Source organism: Chrysemys picta, chromosome 9 (assembly GCF_011386835.1).
Source record: "Chrysemys picta bellii isolate R12L10 chromosome 9, ASM1138683v2, whole genome shotgun sequence".
NCBI classification, from domain to species: Eukaryota; Metazoa; Chordata; order Testudines; family Emydidae; genus Chrysemys; species Chrysemys picta.
The window spans coordinates 87,358,668-87,379,033 of record NC_088799.1 but is presented as its reverse complement, the minus strand read 5'-3'; the positions used below and the strand labels follow the sequence as shown (position 1 = coordinate 87,379,033).

The following is a 20,366-nucleotide window of genomic DNA, read 5'->3' as shown; positions in this document are numbered from 1 at the left end:
GTTTTAAGCATGTGTCCTAACACTCTAAGACTGATATCCGTGGCATAAAATGGGCTTCCATGCCCTACTTAAGACTCACAGGATTGAGCATGTCCTAAAAGAATTATCCTTTGACCAGAAAACCAATACCAATCCTTCTTGTATACACTAATGAAAGGAGCTTACTCAGAGCACAGTGGCTCAGTAGGGTAGAAGCTGTCCGGAAATCCCAGTGAAAGGATTAGCTCCCCTCCAATACATTAGACAGCAAAACATGATCAAGGGCTCTAAGAGTCATGGCAAAAGATATGGCAGGGATAATAAACACACAAATTCAGCTGTTTTTTCCTACAGACCCTTTTGGAAACCATGTGGAATGTGTAACCAGTGAAACTAAGCAGTTCTTGGAAAATTTTTACATACTGCTCCCTTTCTCTCCCTCTCCCCCCTCCTTCCCTTCTCCAGTCTCAGAGGGTAAAGGTTAGAGTGGGCCTGGAGAACAAACTCTTCTCCTCAGAGGTAGATCCTTCAGGTCAAGTCACATTCCTACACAGTCTTCCCCATTTTCTTAGATTGATGCTGTCCATGCTGCAGCTCTTATGGTGCACAGAACGTGATCTTGTGACTAGAGCAGCTGACTAGGAACAAAGGCTCCTGGGTTCTGTTCCCAATATCACTGCTGACTTGCTGTGTAATACTGAGCAAATATCTTTGCCTCAGTTTCCCCACCTGTAAAAAAAGAGGAATAACTATTTCACTGGGGTTTAATGAGGCCTGATAAATGTTCTTGCAATGCTCTGACACCCTCTGCTGAAAGGTGCTATATAGGTTGTTTTATTTTTTATTTTTTTTAATTCATTTTACAGGCCTGAGAATTCAACACCTTTCACTGCATTATTTCTCACTAATACTGATGCTTTTCCCTTCGGCAGTTATCAACTAGGGCAAGTTGAAGGCTGTAGCCATGCAGAAGACTGACTTACCATGCTGACCTTTGTTTCCTCAGGCATGGGAGCCCTGATGTTGAGAGAGCTGGCTTGTATTGTAACAGTGGTCCTGAAGCTTGTTTGAAGATTTGAATAAGAAATTATCACTGTTGCAGAGGAGGAGAAATTCCAGGCATAATTGTGCTTCGCACAGGGCTTGCATTTTCTATTACTTAAATGACCCACATTAACAGTAAACTTGTGATACCAAAACTCTTCAGCCTCTGGCTTGTAATCTTCTGGTTAGCAGGTGACTGGCAAAAAAAAAAAAAAAAAAAAAAAAGTAAACCTTGGTGTACTGTTGTACAATACGTGCTGTATTTCAGCAGCCTTCTTCTTGTGCACACTTTTTCCATTTAGAAGTGACCTTAATATTACCAAAAGAACCTAAACAAACAACTCATTTGCAGATGAAATTGGTCTCCTTTGGTTTTTTCAGTATCTGACTTGTTGGTTATCACCCAAGCCAAAATGTGAGATTTCTGTCTTTTCACCTGAACTACCTGCCAAATTCTAGCTCTACACAACTTTGGGATTAGAATAATCTATAAACAGGAAGATAAATGAGATTGCTGGGGAAATCTCTCCTGATACACTGAGTGAATAATTCATACAAGGATTTTTAGTCTGAAATGACTGACATCTGCTTGCACTACCATCTAAAAACTGTTGTTTGTTTTTCTGTCTGAAGGACAGAGGTGTCTTCCCGCTTCCTTCTTACTCTGAAATTGCTGAAGATCATTCACCCCAGATAAAGCATATGAACCAGGCATTCAGAACTCACTGTGCCCTTCAGAAGACTGTCCAGCCTGGACACTGCTTGTTTTTCTCAAACATGCTAAGAAAGGGTCTTGCTCAAATGGAATGAGTCGAGCCTTAGCATAGCAAAGGCACTTGAGTGCAGTCAAAGGCAGAAATGAAGAATTCCTTAATTTTGATCAAAAAGGTTTGTTTATTTGAATGTTTATAGCCCCACCATACAAAAAAGTAGATGGGGTGGAGGGAGACTGCATTTAAAATGGAAGCAGGCTAAGGGAGGGAAGAACCTTTAGCTCTACTTTAAGGACAGCTTGATGTAGTACACTTTAATAGAGATTATTTCTAATAAATCACATTACAGAGAAGGATGTATTTTATCTCTTGCTATTCTGGTTCCTACTGCTGAATACTGGCAATATTATGTCTGCCTTTTGCAAGAACTGGCTTTGATGCCAATTAGCAAGAACCCATATTGAAAACATGGGCTTGCTCCAAAGCTACTTGAAGTTCAGCCAACTTTCGATCTGGCTCACTCTGCATATTTTACATACTGAAATCATTTTGGGGTGTCTCTAGCATTGGTGAGGTTGTTTGCTTCCTTCCACTGTCTTATTCATAGAAGTGCAGTGAAGGTATGTCCACACTTTAAAAAAAACTGCAGTGGTGCAGCTGGGGCTCTGTAGCACTTCAGTGTAGACACTACCTTTGCCGATGTGAAAGATTCTCCTGTTGGCATAGGTACTCCACCTCCCCAAGAGGAGGTAGCTAGGTTGATGGAAGAATTCTGGGGGTTATGTCTACTTAACAACACTGCTTGGGGTGTGGATTTTTCACACATCTGAGCATTGTCATTAAACCGACTTAATATTCTAGTGTAAGTCAGGCCTGAGAGGGGGTAGAGAGACTCACCAGGTTCCATCCTATCACTGGCAATTTTCCTCCTACCCTAAACATCTCTGTTCTTCTCATATCCCTATGGGTCATGAGGAAATCCGAGGTAATGCATATTCCTTTTCATATCCTCCCCCTGTAACCCTCCTGCACTTGCCATTTAAAAACCCAGGAAATTCCATGGACAAACTATGTTTGAAAGGGACTGAGGTTGATTAAGTGTGACATTCTTCTCTTCCTGGCACCAACCCCAAAACAAAACCTAGCACTAGTATTATAATACAAAACCTTAATTATAATTTCATGCTTCCTGTATGCACTAAACCAGTATGCATCTGACAGCAATAACAGTTTGGAGAACTTGGGGTATGTCTCAATGACTTAATGCAGTTGCACTAGAATTGTGACAGCTGACAAAACATCAATTGTCTCACTGCCAGGGCCGGCTCTAGGCAGCAGCGCTCCAAGCATGTGCTTGGGGCAGCACTTTCCAAGGGGCAGCACTCCGACCCCTTTTGTTTGTTTGTTTGTTTTTGTTTTGCTTGGGGCGGCAAAAAGCCAGGAGCCGGCCCTGGCTGGAGCCCTGTTGCTGGAGAGCCAGAGCATCGTCCCCTGGAGCTGAGCCTGGGCTGCGGCGCGAGAGGGGATCCCAGAGTGTGTGAGGAGCCAGGGAGGGAAGGAAGCAGGGCCCGGGATGCAGGGAGGGAGGAGGGGTCCTGCTGCCGCCACTGCTGCTGCTCTGAGTCTCCCCAGGCGCCGCAGCGTTTCCCCGCCCGAGTGGGCTGTGCAGGGTGCTGCTGGGCTGTGCAGGGGGCGCGGATCCCAGCTCGCGCGCTGATGGGGTAAGTGGCTGGGCAGCCGGAGCTGCCCCCGGACCCAGCCTGCTGCACACCTCCCCCACCTCAGCCCCGCATTGCTTGCCCCGGGCCCCCACAGCCAGGGCCGGCTCCAGGCACCAGCCGACCAAGCACGTGCTTGGGGTGGCACCTTGGGCTGGGGCGGTGCTCAGGTTTTTATTTATTTTATTGGTTCGTCGGGGCAGCGCTGGAGGGGTTTATTTGTTTCCGTGGCACGGTGCTCAGGGGGCGGGGCTTCGGGCGGCACGGTGCTCGGAGGGGGGCAGGGCTTCAGGCGACGCTCGGGAGGGCGGGGGCTGGCGCTTGGCATGGCGCTCGGAAGGGGGCTGGCGCTTGGTGTGGCACTCGGAGAGGGGGCGGGGGCTGGCGTGGCGCTCGGAGGGTGGGCGGGGGCTTGGCGCGGCGCTCAGAGGGGGGGAGGGGGCGTGGCTTCGGGCAGCATGGCGTTCTGGGGTGTGGGGCTTCGGGCAGCGTGGTGCTTGGGGGGCGGGGATTTGGCGGTGCTGGGGGGGTATGGCGGCGCTCACGGGGGGGGGCGGGGGGCGGCACTCTTCTTCTTCTTCTTCTTCTGGAGCGGCAAAAAAGTTAGAGCTGGCCCTGCCCACAGCACCAGGGGCAGGGAGAGGCAGAGCCTGGCTCCGAGCGGGGCAGCGGGGGATACTGCCCTGCTGGGAGACCCCCACGGCTCGGACACCTGGGGATCAGTGTCTGTCCTCTCGGCTCTGCCTGCACGGGTCTGGGGAAGCAGCTGTCAGCGCCTGCCCCTCTCAGCCCTTGCACCCCCAATCCCGCTCGCAGCCTCTTCACTTGTACCTCCCCCCCATTGCTCCTTCGCCGAACCCCTTTCCCCTTGTACTCTCCCTTCACCCGCACCTCTCCTCCCGTACCTCCCCCTTCCCCTGAACCTCTTCTCCTGCAACCCTCCTGATACCCCCTCTTCTCCTCCGCGAGTACATCACACCCCGCTTCTCTGCCAGCGTAGAGCCCCCAAGCACCCCCACACCCGCTCCTCTGCCTGAACCCTCTTTACTAGATCCCCATCCGTTTCCGGGTACAAGGGTTAGTCCCTGTGCCTTCCATGTGCATTTGGAGCACTAAAGATGGGGTTGCAGGGGCTGGGGGGGGGCACAAGTTTTATATAAAGTGAAATGAAAATAGGAGAAACAGTTTGATTCCCGCTGCAAGTGTAAATGGGGATTGCTGTGGTGAACGAGGAGGTCACGTTTTGGGGGGGAGCCCAGGGCTGGGGTGGCAGGGGGTGCGGGTCGGGGGGGAAGAGAGAGAGCCCAGGGCTGGGGCAGCAGGGTGTGCGAGTGGGGGAGGGTACTGGTGGGGAGGGGGAAGAGCCCAGGGCTAGGGTGGGGGGCAGCCAAAATTTTTTTTGCTTGGGGCGGCAAAAAACCTAGAGCCATCCCTGCTCACTGCAACAATTAACACCATCGCAGATTAGCATAGCTGCAGGTGAATGAAGTTCTGTTTTTCAGTCTGATGCTTAATAATCTGTTTAGGCTATGAGCCAGTACGTTTCCAGTGCCAGGTAGGTGATGGGTCATGTCTTAGCGAGGCTCTGATAAGGAAAAATAGTTCAAGCATGGCATACCAAAAGTCTGACACGCAAAGGACTGTGCCTATTTGACTGAAACTTACTTTGTATAAAATAACAAGGAGTCCTTGTGGCAGTTTAGAGACTAACACATTTATTTGGGCATAAGTTTTCGTGGGCTAAAACCCACCTCATCAGAGGCATGTAGTGGAAAATACAGTAGGCGGAATATAAAATGTTGTTGAAAAGTTTTTTAGTATTGCAAAGTTTCAAGCCTGCACAACTCGTAATGCGGCAAGGGCCATATTACTCCAAAGGAAACAGCTGAGGGCCGAACCCCCCCCCCCAGGCCCGCCAACCCCCCCAAAACATAACACACACACTCACCCTCCAAGTGCCGCTCGCCCCGCGGAAACAAACCCTCCTTCCCCAGCGCCGGCCAGCCGAAGGAATGGTATTGAACCTTGGTAATATGTTATAGCGGGCCCCGAAGTTAGTATAATTAAGGTAAAAGAAAAATGGCTTTTTGCTAGAAGTAGACTAAATAAGATCTTCCCCCCACTTTGTAATCAGTTGCCCCGTTGAATGAATGAGGTGTGAATGAGGAAGGCACGGAAGGCAGGCACCTCCAGACAGCTGCAACTCTTGGAGAGGGGATGGGAGCCAGACCAGATCAGTAGAACAGGCCAGCCACCGACTCGACTCATAGCTCGCCGCCTCAGCCCCCCATCCCCCTGGCTCACCTACTCACCCCCGGTCACTGCCCGCCCGCTTGCCGCCTCAGCCCCCCACCCCACCGGCCAGTGATGAGCTGCCAAAATCTAAACAACCAGTTCCCTCCTCAGCCCCCCTCCCTCACCTGCTGCCCTGGGCCGCACAGTGAGCCCACTCGGGCCGCATGTTGTGCAGGCCTGGTTTAAAGCATGTGCTGTACTTTAGTAATAGCACTTGTCTAGAACAAGTGAAACTATTCCAAATTGTGACCATTCTAGTGTTACTGCTTGTGATTAACTAACTGTAAAAAAGCTTAACAATCACTACATATCAGTATAGAGATGTCATGCTACAAAACACTTCAGCTGCTGATCTCCAGCTGTGTGGGAGGGGTGGAGGTGGGGGAGGAGTAAAGGGAATTAAAGAACCCACATGCCAGTCAGTCTAGTCATATCTTTGAAAGAACTCTGGAGTTCTGTAACAGATGTTGAAAGAAAATAGGTTAGAAATTAAGTGAATGTGATGTAATAGTGTGATTTGGCTTGGGTTTTTTTATCACCAATTGCTCTTGCTCAGATCTGTGCAAATCTATCTCCCCTTTATGCTAGAATGACCCATTGTAGCCTACTTTTGTCATGCTCTTGGATACAAAGTTGATGGGGATATGCCTGGTGTTAAGTTTTTATAGTTCTGATGGTAACTGGGCTGTAGAGGTGGAATTAATCATGTAATAAGTACCTTTCCATTAGCCTTTTGATAAATCCAACCTGTTAAGGTTTGGTCTCAGCTGTGTAAATACTGTTCAAAAAGTGCCATCTAGTGGCTGGAGCCCTTACTGAAATGTTCTTCCCAGATCTGGAGCCTGGCCAGAAAAGCTATGTTACTACCTTACTAGTGTAAAAAATAAATACATAAAACTTAGATTAGAAACCTGCTCAGAGTTTCCCCAAGCTGGTGTCATTTCATGCCTAAGTTTTACAATATAGGGTACCTCCCACCTTGGGCATGATGTATAAAACTAGTCTGCTTCAAAACTTTTATAAACTATATCCAGTTTGAGCACATGCATGCAGGCTAGATGACTTGTAAGGATTTTAAAACTAGAATTTAAGGCATTTAAAAATATTTAGTGCACTCTTGCATAGGAGTAGCATTCAACCTGCAATTAAAAGCATCTGTTATCCTTTTATTTCTCTTAAGGCTTGCCATGGATGTACATCAGGATCCAAATGTGACTGTAGTGGAGTAAAAGGCGAAAAGGTAAACCCTTTGTTTAAATTTTTCATCTGTTGAAAATAGCTTCTGAAACAACTGAATTGTTCAGGACTTATGAAGTTGGGATTTAAGTCTTTTAAAAAAAAAAAGTTTTTTATGAACTTAATGTACTGTACAGTGGTGTGGGTATTTTGTACTTCTGGGCGTTTTTTGGTGGTAATTGGTTTGTTCACACAAAACAAAAGTATATAGGTAAGTGTTGTAATAACAATAGTAAATCTCAGGGAGTGGGTGAGGCCTAATGGACCAATATGGTAGCAGCACGTTAAGTGGGCTCCTAACATCGCTTTAGTGGGAAGAGTGGAAGGGGAGGCAGCAATTAAATATACTTGTCCTGGTATATTAGACTGAGAACATTAGGGAGGCAAATTTGACAAAGTGGAAAGTCATGTTTACTATACTACTGTTACCCAAGTTCCCCCCTGCTGTCTTGATATGCAACTAAATCATGGGCATGCACAAAGCTTTCCTGACAATTATGTTTACTCCTCTTCCATGTTGACTTATCAGTTAATGGAAGATTTTAGTCTGACTAAGACTAAGCAAGCTGTATCAAATGAACTGGACAGTTTCAATGCCTCCAGCTGCTTCTACTTTTTCTGCATCTGCGTAAGCAGGCTTACATTTTCAGAAGCTGGAAGAAACCCTTTAAAAATGAGTGGTGCAATATCAGGAAGGTTTGATGTCTTCTAGGAACAGTCTTCACAATTTGAAGCAAACTGGGCTCCCAGTTTACTACTACTGACAAGATCTTTGGCTTAGTTCTTTTGGAGTAACCATAGCAATATGAAAGGTTTCAGAGTAGCAGCCGTGTTAGTCTGTATCCGCAAAAAGAAGAACAGGAGGACTTGTGGCACCTTAGAGACTAACAAGAGCTTATGCTCTAATAAATTTGTTAGTCTCTAAGGTGCCACAAGTCCTCCTGTTCTTCTCATAGCAATATGACGTCAGAATTGGCTAAGAAGAACTCCTTATTAAAGACTAGGGTAGACCTGGTGGGAAACGGAGAATACTAGGCTTGTGATTTGCAGGACGTTCTGAGGGATGCTATAGCCAGTCTCCTCTTAGTACTGGATGCTGCCGTCCCCCTTTGAGAGGCAAGCTTTTCTTTGTGTAATTGGAACGGAATCACCACCCCCTACAGGAGATAGGTTGGTGATGTTTTGTATGAAGGGAATGTTCCTTACTTTATACTTTGATCTGAAACTGGATGGTGCTGGTAAAATGTTGGCCCTTTGGGCCATGAACGTGACTGTCTGTGCTCCTGAAATTATAAATCTTGGTTGATGATCAACTTATCCTCTCCTCAGAATGCAACATGTTTGTGGAGCAACATGATGATGGGATTATAGAAACATAGGGCTAGATATTCCTGTTCTGCAGCAGGATCAAATAACTTAGACCCTCTCTGACAGGTGTTTGTCTAACCTGCTCTTGCAAAGTCTCCAGTGGTGGGATTCTGCAGCCTGTTCCAGTGCTTAACTAGCCTTATAGTTAGAAAGTTTCTCTAGTACTTAACCTGAATCTACCTTGCTGCAAACTAAGGGAGTATCAAGGAGGTATTCAAGTGTGGTCAATAGGTCTGGACATTCAGAAAACTACATGGGAACATATCAATATAAACATTACCAGGCTTTTCAGGCACAGGAGGCCAGATCCTCAGCTGGTCTAATTAGATGTGGCTCTAGCCCTAAATTAGGATATTCCCTTAGTTTGCAGCAAGGTAGATTCAGGTTAGGTACTAGAGAAACTTTCTAACTATAAGACTAGTATTTCCTTTTATTAGTTTTAAACCTGCTGCCTATTAATTTCATTGGCTGACTCCCTGATAGTTGTGTTATGTGAAGGGGTAAATAACACTTCCCCATTCACTTTCTCTACCGTTCATGATTTTGTAGGTATCTATCACATCCCTACCCCCTTAGCTGTCTCTTTCTAAACTGAACAGTCCCAGTCTTTTTGATCTCTTCATATAGAAGCTGTTGCATACCTCAAATCATTTTTGTTGCCCTTCTCTGTACCTTTTCCAATTCTAATATCTTTTGTTTTGGGATGCAACTGCAACCAGATCTGCATGCAGTATTCTAGATGTGGGTGTATCTTGGATTTATATAGTGGCATTATGATATTTTCTATCCCTTTCCTAATGGTTCCTAATATTTTGTAGATTTTTTTTTTTTTTTTGACTGCTGATGCACATTTGAGCATTTGTTTTCAGGGAACTATCCATGATGAACCCAAGATCTTTCTTGAGTGGAAACAGCTAATTTTGACCCATCATTTTGTATGTATAGTTGAGATAATATTTTTCAGTATGCATTATTTTTCACCTATGAACTTTGAATTTCATCTGCCATTTTGTTCCTCAGTCGCTCAGTATTGAGATCCTTTGTAAGCCTTCACAGGCAGCTTTGGACTTACAAAATTACTCAGGATGGCTATCATTTGCCACCTCACTTCACCCCTTTCCCAGATCATTGATGAATATGTTGAACAGCACTGGTCCCAATACTGCTATTCTTGGGGGATCCTGCTATTTACCTCTGTGCATTGTGAAAACTAACCATTTATTCCTACCCTTTGGTTTTTTTTGTCTTCTTTAACCAGTTATGATTCATGAGAGGATACTTCACGTTTAGCCCATGACTGCTTACTTTGCTTAAGAATCTTTGGTGGGGGACCTTATTAAAGGCTTTCTGAAAGCCCAAGTACATTATATCGACGAGATCACCCTTGTGCACATGCTCACTGACATCCTCAAAGAATTTTAATAGATTGTTGAAGCATGATTTCCCTTTACAAAAGCTGTGTTGACATTGTCCCAAGATATTGTGTTTATATGGGCCTGATAATTCTGTTTGCTATGGTTTCAACCAATTTGCCTGGTACTGAAATTAAGCTTACTGGCCTGTAATTTCCAGGATTGCCTCTGGGTGGCTGGCTGATCATGTGATGCAGCTATTTTTTCCTGATGCTACATTTAAAGTAATTTTATTGAGGCAGCAACCTGAGGGTGACTCTTTGGGGTGTAACCCAGACCAGTAAGGGGTTGTCACCACCAGCCCTGTAACTCTGGATGCCTTCACCACCTGCCCTGTAACTCTCTGGATGCTATGCTGCTGTGGCTCGCAACTTTGACACAAACACACAAGTCACACCCTGGCTCCCACCACCCAGTTATTTATTGCAGGGTGACCCCAACATTCCCCCAGTTCTGAATGTCCCCCAGACTATCTGCCCTGCAGTGTCCAGCTCTCTGCTGTAACACTCACAGAAGTTTTAAGTTCATTGCTCTTTTAAAAAAGACAATACATTACAGTTCATTAATTTAACTGGGGTTTGAACAAACACTTGTATTTCAGCCAGAGAACTGAAATGGTTCAGAGTAAAAGTGCAACAAACTTATTTAACAAAGAACATAGGATTAAGTGATACCAGGTATAAGGCATAAAGATAGAAAGGGTTACAAGCAAACAAAAGTAAAGATACACATCTAAGACTAAAACTTACTTTCAACAAGTTATAATCTTTTGCCTAAGCAGATTTCTCACCTAAATTCAGTTCAGTCTTCAACCCCCTCCTTGCTGAAGGACCCAACAGTCTGTGATTGCAAGAGCTCTGGCCCCCTTGAATCCATCAAGTGTTGGATTCCAAAATGGCTTTCTGTTTCTGCTTATATCTGCCAAAGTTCATTGACCCTGTTACAAGAGGCAGGAAGACTTCCTGCTGTTCTTCCCTTCCTATTGACTTCCCATCCCCCTGCAGATTCATAAGTAAATGGGGCTTCCATTGTTTTGATTCCATAATGCTTAATTTATATTGGAGGAAGGTAGAGAGTTCCCTTCCCTCCTGTCTGAGGAAAACCGGTTTCTCCCTGGATTTTTTCAGACTTTAAGCATAATATCAATGAGTACTCATAATTACTCGTGTTGCCTAAATGCACACATTTCACTATATTAATCACCAGTGTCACAGGCTTTCATAAATTCCCTTACTCGATACTCTTTTAATACAGTTGATTTCAATTGCTTATTATCTGGGTGTCCGACCCCTGTCTTCATAGTCCAGTAAACCTTTGAAATATATTCTTTGAAAAGTAAGCCCAGACAAAGGGCTTCCTACATCTTGCTGGGATGTAGATGCCATACTGTCTTCCCAAAGTTCATTGACCCTGCTTCAGGAGGCCAGAAAACTCCTTGGGAGTGCAGTCTCCATCCCCTAGCCAAATTAAGGATTCATTTTTCAATGGCTTTGTTTACTTGCACATAAATGTACTTTTCTTTGTATTTAGTGATGCCTTTACATTGATTCCATTTGCTTGAATGTGTCTCCACATTCCTTGGCCTGAAAGAGGCATGGTTTAGATACCGCTTGACAAATATATTTTAAGAACACATTTGCAGCACATCTCTACAAAGTCCTTTTGTGGGTTTATCATGCATCCATCACATAATGATTTTTGGGACCAACATGTTACCAGTTTGTATATGATACCTTGCATGACACCTTGTAGATACTGATTGACAACAGCACGTTAGATGTAGTGACCTTGACAGGCCTGACAAGAGTTGCTGACCAAGTAGTGAACCCCCAATGGGCCTTAGTCATGCTGGGTCATTAGTGTCTGCTTCCTAAACAGAGGAAGCTTCTTCTTTAAAAGTATGTACTGTTTCCCTTGAATTCAGTGGGATTTGGGTGCTCAGCACTTGTGAAAATCAGCCCACTTCTTTTAAGTTTAGGAGCCTAATTTTAGGCCATTAAATACTTTCCATGTAAGCAGCTGTTACATTTGCCTCGGGGAATGTTTGTGACTGTGAATGGGAAAGAAGATTGTCTCTGTCTGTGAACACCTCCTATACATAATCTTGTTGTTGATGATATGTAGACTAGATCAAAGATGTGAACCCTGCAATAACGGTGCAAAGTCAGAAAGTTACTTTATTCTTACCAAACTTCTAATCACTTTCAACAGGGATCTAGAGAGGAATCGATAGCATTTTAAGCTCACACCATTCAATTCTGGCATATCCACAAGTTTGAAAGATTGCATCGCTTTGAGACTTCCTTTGAAACAAGGATGACTTCAGTCGTGAACATGAACTAAAATAACTTCAAATACCTGTTTGTTTATCGGTATTACAAGGTTCTGTGTCAGCACATTACAATATACTGAAGTAATTTAATAAGACTTAACATTGGATATCTTTGAACAGTCGTCCAGGATGCCACACCTTGAATCCAGGTGGCTCCAGCAAATGAAATGCCTTGGCAAATGTGCCTGCCATCCCTTAGCTCATCATATCTTAATTGTATGCCTAAGGAATAATATTCCATATTGGCAACCAGAGTTCTTCAGGTTACTGTCAGTAGCTAGAACTTGGATCTAGCATTCTAGCTGACAGACTTTAAGGCCCAAAGGGACCATTATGTAGGAGGTCAGAATAAGTGATCATAACACAGCCACAGAATTAATTCTTCTTTAATCTGATGATGCAAGTGTAAAGCTCACATAGATTACACAATACAACCATAGCAGATGTGGTTTTAGACAATCCATCCCCAATCCTATTTTGATTGACTGACTAGCACCTTACTGGAAAAGTCACAGCATGGGCTAACTGAAAGAATGTGTGACTTTAGCTTGATTAGTATGTAGAGGACTTCATACCGCCACTGAATCTTGCTTACACTGTCAAAGCTATACCTTTCATAGAATCTCAGGGTTGGACGGGACCTCAGGAGATCATCTAGTAAAACCCCCTGCTCAAAGTAGAGCAAATCCCCAGACAGGTTTTTTTTATTTATTTATTTAAACACTCCCCCCCCTGAACTCACAACCCTGGGTTTAGCAGGGCAATGCTCAAACCACTGAGCTATCCCTCCCCCCAATAATATATGGAGATATACCTATCTCATAGAACTGGAAGGGTTGAGTCCAGCCCCCTGCCTTCACTAGCAGGATCAAGTACTGATTTTGCCCCAGATCTCTAAGTGGCCCCCTCAAGGATTAAACTCACAACCCTGGGTTTAGCAGGCCAATGCTCAAACCACTGAGCCCCCCTTTCTCCTGATGATCCACATCCCTGCCTTCCTAGGTTTGAGTCACTTTGCGCTACTGATGCATTGAATAGCCAGCAGCCCACTGGTGCTTTCCACTGTAACAATGAGGTCCATCCTTAGAATATTTTTAAAATTTAGTTTTTCTTCTAGAAACTTTTTTTTCTGGTTCTCTTGATACTCATTCCCCAGAGTGCTCCAAACTGGATGCAATTATGTGGATTAGGAGAGAACATGAGAGAGTAGCTAGGGAGGAACACCAGCTCCTCCAGCCACCGTCAAATGCAGACTGATCTATTGGTATCACCCTCAGCTCCCACTTTGAAGGAAACAGAACTTTCGTTCGCTTTATGCAGCACCCCTAATTTCAAAACTTCAGACACACTATCGCCTACTCCTCCTTTCCAAATCAAACCGGCTGTCTCCTGCTGTCAGTCAGACCCCCCTCCCCACTCTTCCACATGACTCCTCCTAGCATCCAGGCTTCCTCTGCTTTGCCCTTTCTCTCCCCTCACCCAGGCTATTTTGACTTACAGTCCACCTAACTGGGGCTACGGTGGGAACCTCTGCTTCTGTTGGCTCCTAAACAAATGAGGGGGACTTGAGCACAGGCTAATAGTAAAGCTCTGAAGGCACTGCTGGCCGAAGCAGTGGTTACACTATGACTTAGGTCCTGCAGTTCATTAGTAAAAGCTTGGCTTGGGATCATGCAGGTAGGTACCTGGGTCTGATGGAACAGGACCCAGGCTCTGCTTACAGTAGTTTAAATTGCTATTTTAATAGCAACCAGCCATGCCCCAGGGAGCACTGGTTGGCTGTTGGTGCATTTCTCTGGTGTCAGAGTTTTTAAGACCAGAAGGGACCACTAGATGGTCTTGGCATTTGGCCTCAATCCACACAGCACACCCAACTTCAGTATCAGGAGGTGAATGCACCAGGCTGTAGCTTCTTGGCTAACTGGCCCATTAATAGCACAGTCACCAATAGCAGTGCTATTTTTTCAATGTCTGCAGATATTCACTATGGGGTTGGGGGAGTAAGAATGCATTTGCAGAATTCTTGTGCTAGTAAAATTGGTGAGAACCAGCTGTCCCATGAGAAATCTGTACCCCCCATCCGCACACATCCCTGGATCCCATTCCTAGCCTGCCAAGCTGCCAGCATCCGTGTCTGAGACACCAGCACCTTACCTCTGGCCAAAATAACCAGAATGTCCAAGGTGCAGCACAGAAGTAACCGAAATACTTCATGTTAAGTTGTGGCAGGCAGCAGGTAAGGCAAATTGTCATTTGGCATCTCTCCTCTGGAGACTATGCCTTCTTTCTTTAAATACCAATCAATCAACCCTGCAATTGATAGGCAGAATACTTTGCCCACGCAGAGTTTGTAAACTTCAATGGTGAGCTATCGGTTTCAAGGTCCAAGGCCCAAATGTGTAACTAGCTTTGTTTGCTGTCCACATTCAAGGCACCATGAGATGACCTAAAAAAAATTCCATCACACGCTCTTGAATTTTTCCTTCCTTTTTTGTCCTAGCTAAGTCTCTAAAGCTAGAAAGAGGCCAACTAAATTTGCTGTGAACTGTACCAGCATGAAATGTTAGTGTATGAGTAGTACTATATCATTAATGCATGGGAGTTCTCACTGGACTTCAGTGGAGACAGACCCCCAGATCATAACCTTCTGGATGCTTTTCTGGATTTTTCGTAAGTTTCTGCCCAGTGCTAAATCTGGATCTTCCAAGCATCCAGTAAAACAAGTCTGTTAATATTTAAAATGCTTTGCCACAATTCTACAGATTTACTCTTGATTCCTAACTGGAAGAGGAATTTTTCATTTGATATGGTGAAACTGATGCATATGGCGGCCTACAGACAAGCATCTCCTACAACTTAATGAGTTTCAGGAGCTGAACACCTTTCAGGATTAAGTCCTTTAATGCTACTTTTGTAGTGCTCATGAACAAGTTTTTGTTTTGGACTGACTTGTATCAACTGAGTATCTTACCTGTGTCTGTGTCTGAGTGTTATATTGTCTCATTTAGAAGATGGTTTCTTTCTCCAGTTCTCATAGCTTTAAGCATACCAGCAGCTCTCTCAGTACAGTATCTTTCCTTGGAAAGCCCCTGTAAAATGCAAGCAATAGTAGAATCACTGCAAATGAAACTTTGCATTTGTTCCATGCTATCAGGCTTTGTGGCAAATCTAAAGACCCCCCCCCCCCTCTCTCCCCACAAATTACTAATTTTGGATGACAGACAAAATTGGTGAAAGAATTACAGCTCCATATGATTCAGAACAGTTCTGCCTGTCCTGGAAGTGCCCTGAGTACAAAAAGGTGTGCTATGATTCAACAGTTCACGCCTTTCATGGCAGGTTTAAGACATGTTAGGAGTGATCCACACCCTTATGGTCTGGGGAAAATAATTACTTTTTGTCTAGGACTTAAATATAGAAACTCTGTATTTATTTGCCTAATAAATCCCATAAGTCAAATAGTGTGGGGGTAGGAAAGGAATAAAAATCAGAATTGATCTCTTCTTTGCAGAGTATATCCAGAAAGTAGGTTTCTCTAGTACAGCTGGCATTTGTAGTAAATAGGGGTGTTCTGACATACATACATTTTTTTTAAAGTGTGCTGATAGAGTTAAGACAGTCTCTTAACTGCTGTCTGATGCACACTCTAGCTGAGTTAGAGGACCCTTACCTGCATATTTCTTTAAATTGTTGCAAAGTGTTTTTTAACCCTTGAATCCATCAAAAAAACAGAGCTCTAAATAGCAACATCATATTCCCGATTTCTTCCCTATCTTTGATTCCCACAAAACTGTGGGAAACATGCAGACCTTTTTCATGGCAACCAGCATTATGGTCTTTTTCTATATTAGCTTTACTAAGCTTCAGTGTCTCCTGGTGGTCTCTATTCATGCTTCGATTTTAAACAATTACCACTGCAGCTGTCCACAATACTATATTCCTGTCTTCCCTTCCTATGCTTTACTCCAAATGCTTTAATAGACTATATTGACTATCTAGTGCCCTGACACAGGACAAGTTATCAACACTGGATTATGACTCCTTTTTTGTAGCATCAAACGAAGTGAAGAGAGAACACTGTAATAAGTAAGGATACAGAAAATAGCAGGAGAAAATAAATTATTTTTTTTGTTTTTACGGTTCCCTCCTGCTCCAGTATTAAATTCCTCTGTAGAACCATAGCCTGATGGTTTCTTTATTCCTTGTGGGTCAGACATCAAGTTATGGCTTTATCAGATGGCGTGTTCATTTAGGCTATGTCTATATTGTGTTCCTTACAATGGTGTGTCTGTGCGGCTGCAGCCGCACCATTGTAAGATGCGCAGAGTAGCTGCTCTTTGTCGCCAGAAGAGAGCTCTCCTGGCAACAAAATAAAACCACCCTGAATGAGGGGCGGTAGCTTCGTCTCTGGGAAAGCGTCTCCTGCCGACTAAGCGCTGTCCACACCGGCGCTTTTCATTAAAACTTTTGTTGTTTAGGAGGGTGTTTTTTCACACCCCTGAGCGACAAAAGTTTTTATGTCAAAAGTGCAGTGTAGACATGCCTTTAATTATTGTAACTAAGGTTAAGTCTTCACCAGTTAACTTTAGGTAAGAAGTTGTATGCACCCAGGATAACTGTCTACCTTTAACCGGCTTTACCTTTGGGTTCTGTCCTGTTGGGATGATTCCAGAGAGACTCTTACAAGCCAGCATTTTTATTCCATCTCTGCTATGAAACTGACCTAAGGATTTTACACACATTTGTATTGATCTTTTGACCATTTTTTAACTTTCCTCTTTCTTTTTCCTTAATTTATTATTAAACCTTTAGTCTTCGTTACATAAGGATTGGCATCAGCATGATTATTGGGTAAATCTGAGACTCCTATTGACCTGGGGATAAGTATCCAGTCCTTGTGGGATTGGTGAACCTCACATATTGTGAATCAGGTTTTCAGTAACCCCTCACTGTATTAGACTTCGCTGTCTAGATGGGACCCAAGGGCTGGAATGCTTAAAGGGGACTGTATTTGGCTTCTTGTTAACTGTTGTAGTATTACAGAAGCTGTTTTTGTTACTGACTTGATGAATCTAATTCTAGAATAAACCACCAGTTTGGGGATTGCCTGCCCTATTCTTCGCAGTCTGCCCTGAGTGTAGCCATCTTAGTGGGTGAATGGTATGTAGTTTTGTTTACATGGGTTCTCCAGGGAGCATAGTAACTTTTAATATCTCAAACACTGTGGCACTGCATACCTTCAGCTAACACCAAAGTTAACCAGTTCAGTATCTCTCTACTGACAAACACTAACTGAAACACATCCTTTCCGCAAAGGGTGTTTTTGATGTAGTGAAGATAAAGCCAAACTCCTTAATGCTTTATAGATAGATTATAGTCAGAAGCGTTTGAGAACCTAACTAAAATGGCTTTGGGGGCCAGGTTTACAGACCTACTTAGATGTTTTTGAATGCTTCATAGGCACCTTAGTCAAGGGGAGATGGGCACCTAAACTGTTTCAGTGATTTGGTAAATCCTACTAGGCATATTATACCTTTTCAAAAGCTGCCCTTGGTCTCTAGGGTGATGTATGTACTTGGGGGTAGATAGTACTGAATCTCATCAGTACTGATTACATCACCATGCTATCTGATAGAGCCAAGTAACATGTTTGGATGAAAGGCAAGGTAAATACGAATATATTGGACAATAAAGGATGGAAGGGGGGAGGAGGAGGAGTCAATGGCAATGAGCTGTCTTTCAAGTCTCATCCTTCTGTTACGGCTAGACGTGCTCTATATCAGAGCTTCATAAGTTCATATGTAGTCATTACTTGTATATCCAGACACAATAAACACTGTACAAAACCTGCAGAATCTCCAGCGGACAGGGGAAGGGTCAGAGGTACTGCAATAGCATGTGGCCAAATTATTCATATGTGGGCATGTACAATTGGGCATCTAAATCAAAGCGGCCTGGTTTTCAGAAGTGCTGAGCCTTTGTGTCACCCATTGCAGTCACTGAACGTTGTGGGTGCTCAGGTCACTTTTTGTTTTAGGTGCCTAACTTTAAGGTCCCTTGTTTGAAGAACTTGGCATTTGTGAACACTTATGCCCCTGCTGGTATCTCTTCTACTCTCCATTCAGTACAACAGCACTTCCATTCTGTGATGGTTGATGTAGGAGACGCAGCCATATACAGACTCTTAGCAGAAGCATCGACACATTGGCACTCTCACATTTGGAATCTGAGTGGAATGGGGAAGACAGCAAGGTTTGGGTTTGTATTTGGGCTAATAGGATTAGCCAACTTTCATTATCCATGTCTTTCAGCATCCTCCCATTTCCAACAGAAAATATAAGTGTCAATTTTCAGAAAGTTCAGCATCCCCACCCAGTTTCTCAATCAAGGAGACCCTTCCTCTGACCCTACCCCCAGTATAGGAACTCTATATAATGAGTCTGTTATTAGAAAATGGGCCCCCTTCCCTGCTGACCAGGACTGTTTCTATTTACTTTATTTCTCTTCTCCCAACCCCCTCAGCAGCATAAAGGGATAGATGGCTTTTCTGACAGAAGTTTTGGGCCAAGATTTCAGAAGTATCTTCCATTTTGGAGCCCACCAACACAGTTTTGTGCATGCAAGCCAGGTAGCTGGACATCTGCATTTGTCAAGAAAAAGTTTGTTCCTGCAGATTGGAGGTTTGGGAGCACACAATAGTGCAACCATAAAGTAGGGTGGGCAATTCTGGATGGAAGCTCTTTGAAAATCTGCCCCCTGTATTTGTACCTGCTTATATAAAGGTGGCTCACTTGGCCAAACATTATGTACCTTTTCCCTTGGCTAGACACTTGTATCTGTCAAACAGTGATTTTTATGAAGGAAATAACTACTCCACACTGTAATTAGTCTGAAGTAATTCCCTAAGGAAACATCTGTGGTACAGTCCTATAACTATTCCCTAGCCCAGTGTTTCAAATCATCTGTTCACGGTTGGTGGCAGACTTGCTAGCAGAGTCTGAACAAGAGTTGCTCTGGCAACAGTTTGCCTCCTGCTAGGCCCACACTTGCTGTGGTGGTACTTTTAAGTGCTCTTTGGAGCATGTTTGTTTCATAATCCAAACACCATCGTTTATTAGAAGCATCTGCATCTCTTTGCAGTTCTCCTGTATAACTGTTTAGCTTCCTGTGTCTTTTCCCCTTTCAAATGCCTTGGTCTCCCAATTTAATCTTTGTTTAGAACTGAGACCCTAAAACATGCAGCTGAGCTTCTGGTTCCAAACAGAACAGCTATAGGAACATTTGGGCAATACTCCTAAGAAAGTCTAGTTGTGTGGCCTTTTGGCCATGATGCAAACGTTGCAAAGTATCAGTTTACTATTGTCTGCCCTGTATCCTGGTCAGTATTTGTCCACAGCAGCAGAATAGACGTGATCTAACTCTTATTGCTATGTATATTATTTGCATGTTTCAAATTAGTGCTTTGTCAATAGATATATAATTCCAGACTTCTGGTGCACGCATTTGCTTGTGCTTCCTCTTGCAGGAGTAATCTCCTGTAACCTTAATCCAAATAAGAATAACCCAAATAAGATTAGGAGGCATTGTCTAGGCTTTGCTAGCAGGTGCTTTTCCTAGCACAGCTCTTGCATATGAACACATTTACTTACAAATCTTTTGCTCCAGAACTTAGCTGTTCCTAGTGCCTTCCCTGCAGGGCAAATCCTTTGTTTCTACTTCTCCCCAAATTCTTTGTTTCTACTTTTTTTAGAGACCCTCAAACCCTTTTATATCCTGGGTTTGAGTTAATAACACTTACCTGGCCTTGCTTCTAAGGTGAGTCAGCAGAATGGCTCTACATCTTCATGCATAGTGCTGAAGCCTGAAACCCTGTTTCTAAGAAGAACAAACTGGAAGTAAACTATCAGGTTGTTTTTTTGTTAAATCCTAAATAGTAATAGTAATTGTTCTTAAGGAGTATAACATATCTAGGAATTTACTTATAGACAAAGATCAGTTCCAGGCGCTGACTTTTATTTTTCCAGGTGGGTGCTCCAGCCCGAGGTCTTGCCCCCACTTTGTCCCTTCCCCCATGGCTCCTCCCTCGCTCCACCTCTTCCCACCCCCTCTCTGAGGGCCCCCACCCACCTGCTGCTCTCTGACCTCCCTAGAACGCCTCCTGCAAACCGCCAAACAACTAATGGGCCCCAGAGCACCCACGGAGTTGGCACCCGTGGATACAGTGGAATAATGGTCTGAAACAAAAGGGTACATTTAATTTTTAACTACT

General features: G+C 44.0%; 2 protein-coding genes across 2 annotated transcripts in view; both read left to right on the top strand.

Moving 5' to 3' along the window:
• LOC135973540 (uncharacterized) overlaps window positions 1-20,366 on the top strand; it is a 904,472-nt gene that overhangs the window by 658,563 nt on the left and 225,543 nt on the right. The window lies entirely within an intron of this gene.
• COL4A5 (collagen type IV alpha 5 chain) overlaps window positions 1-20,366 on the top strand; it is a 138,138-nt gene that overhangs the window by 41,369 nt on the left and 76,403 nt on the right. The window contains exon 2 of the mRNA XM_024106783.3: window positions 6,930-6,989. Coding sequence (XP_023962551.2) covers window positions 6,930-6,989 — 60 coding nt within the window. The remainder of the gene's footprint in view (window positions 1-6,929; window positions 6,990-20,366) is intronic.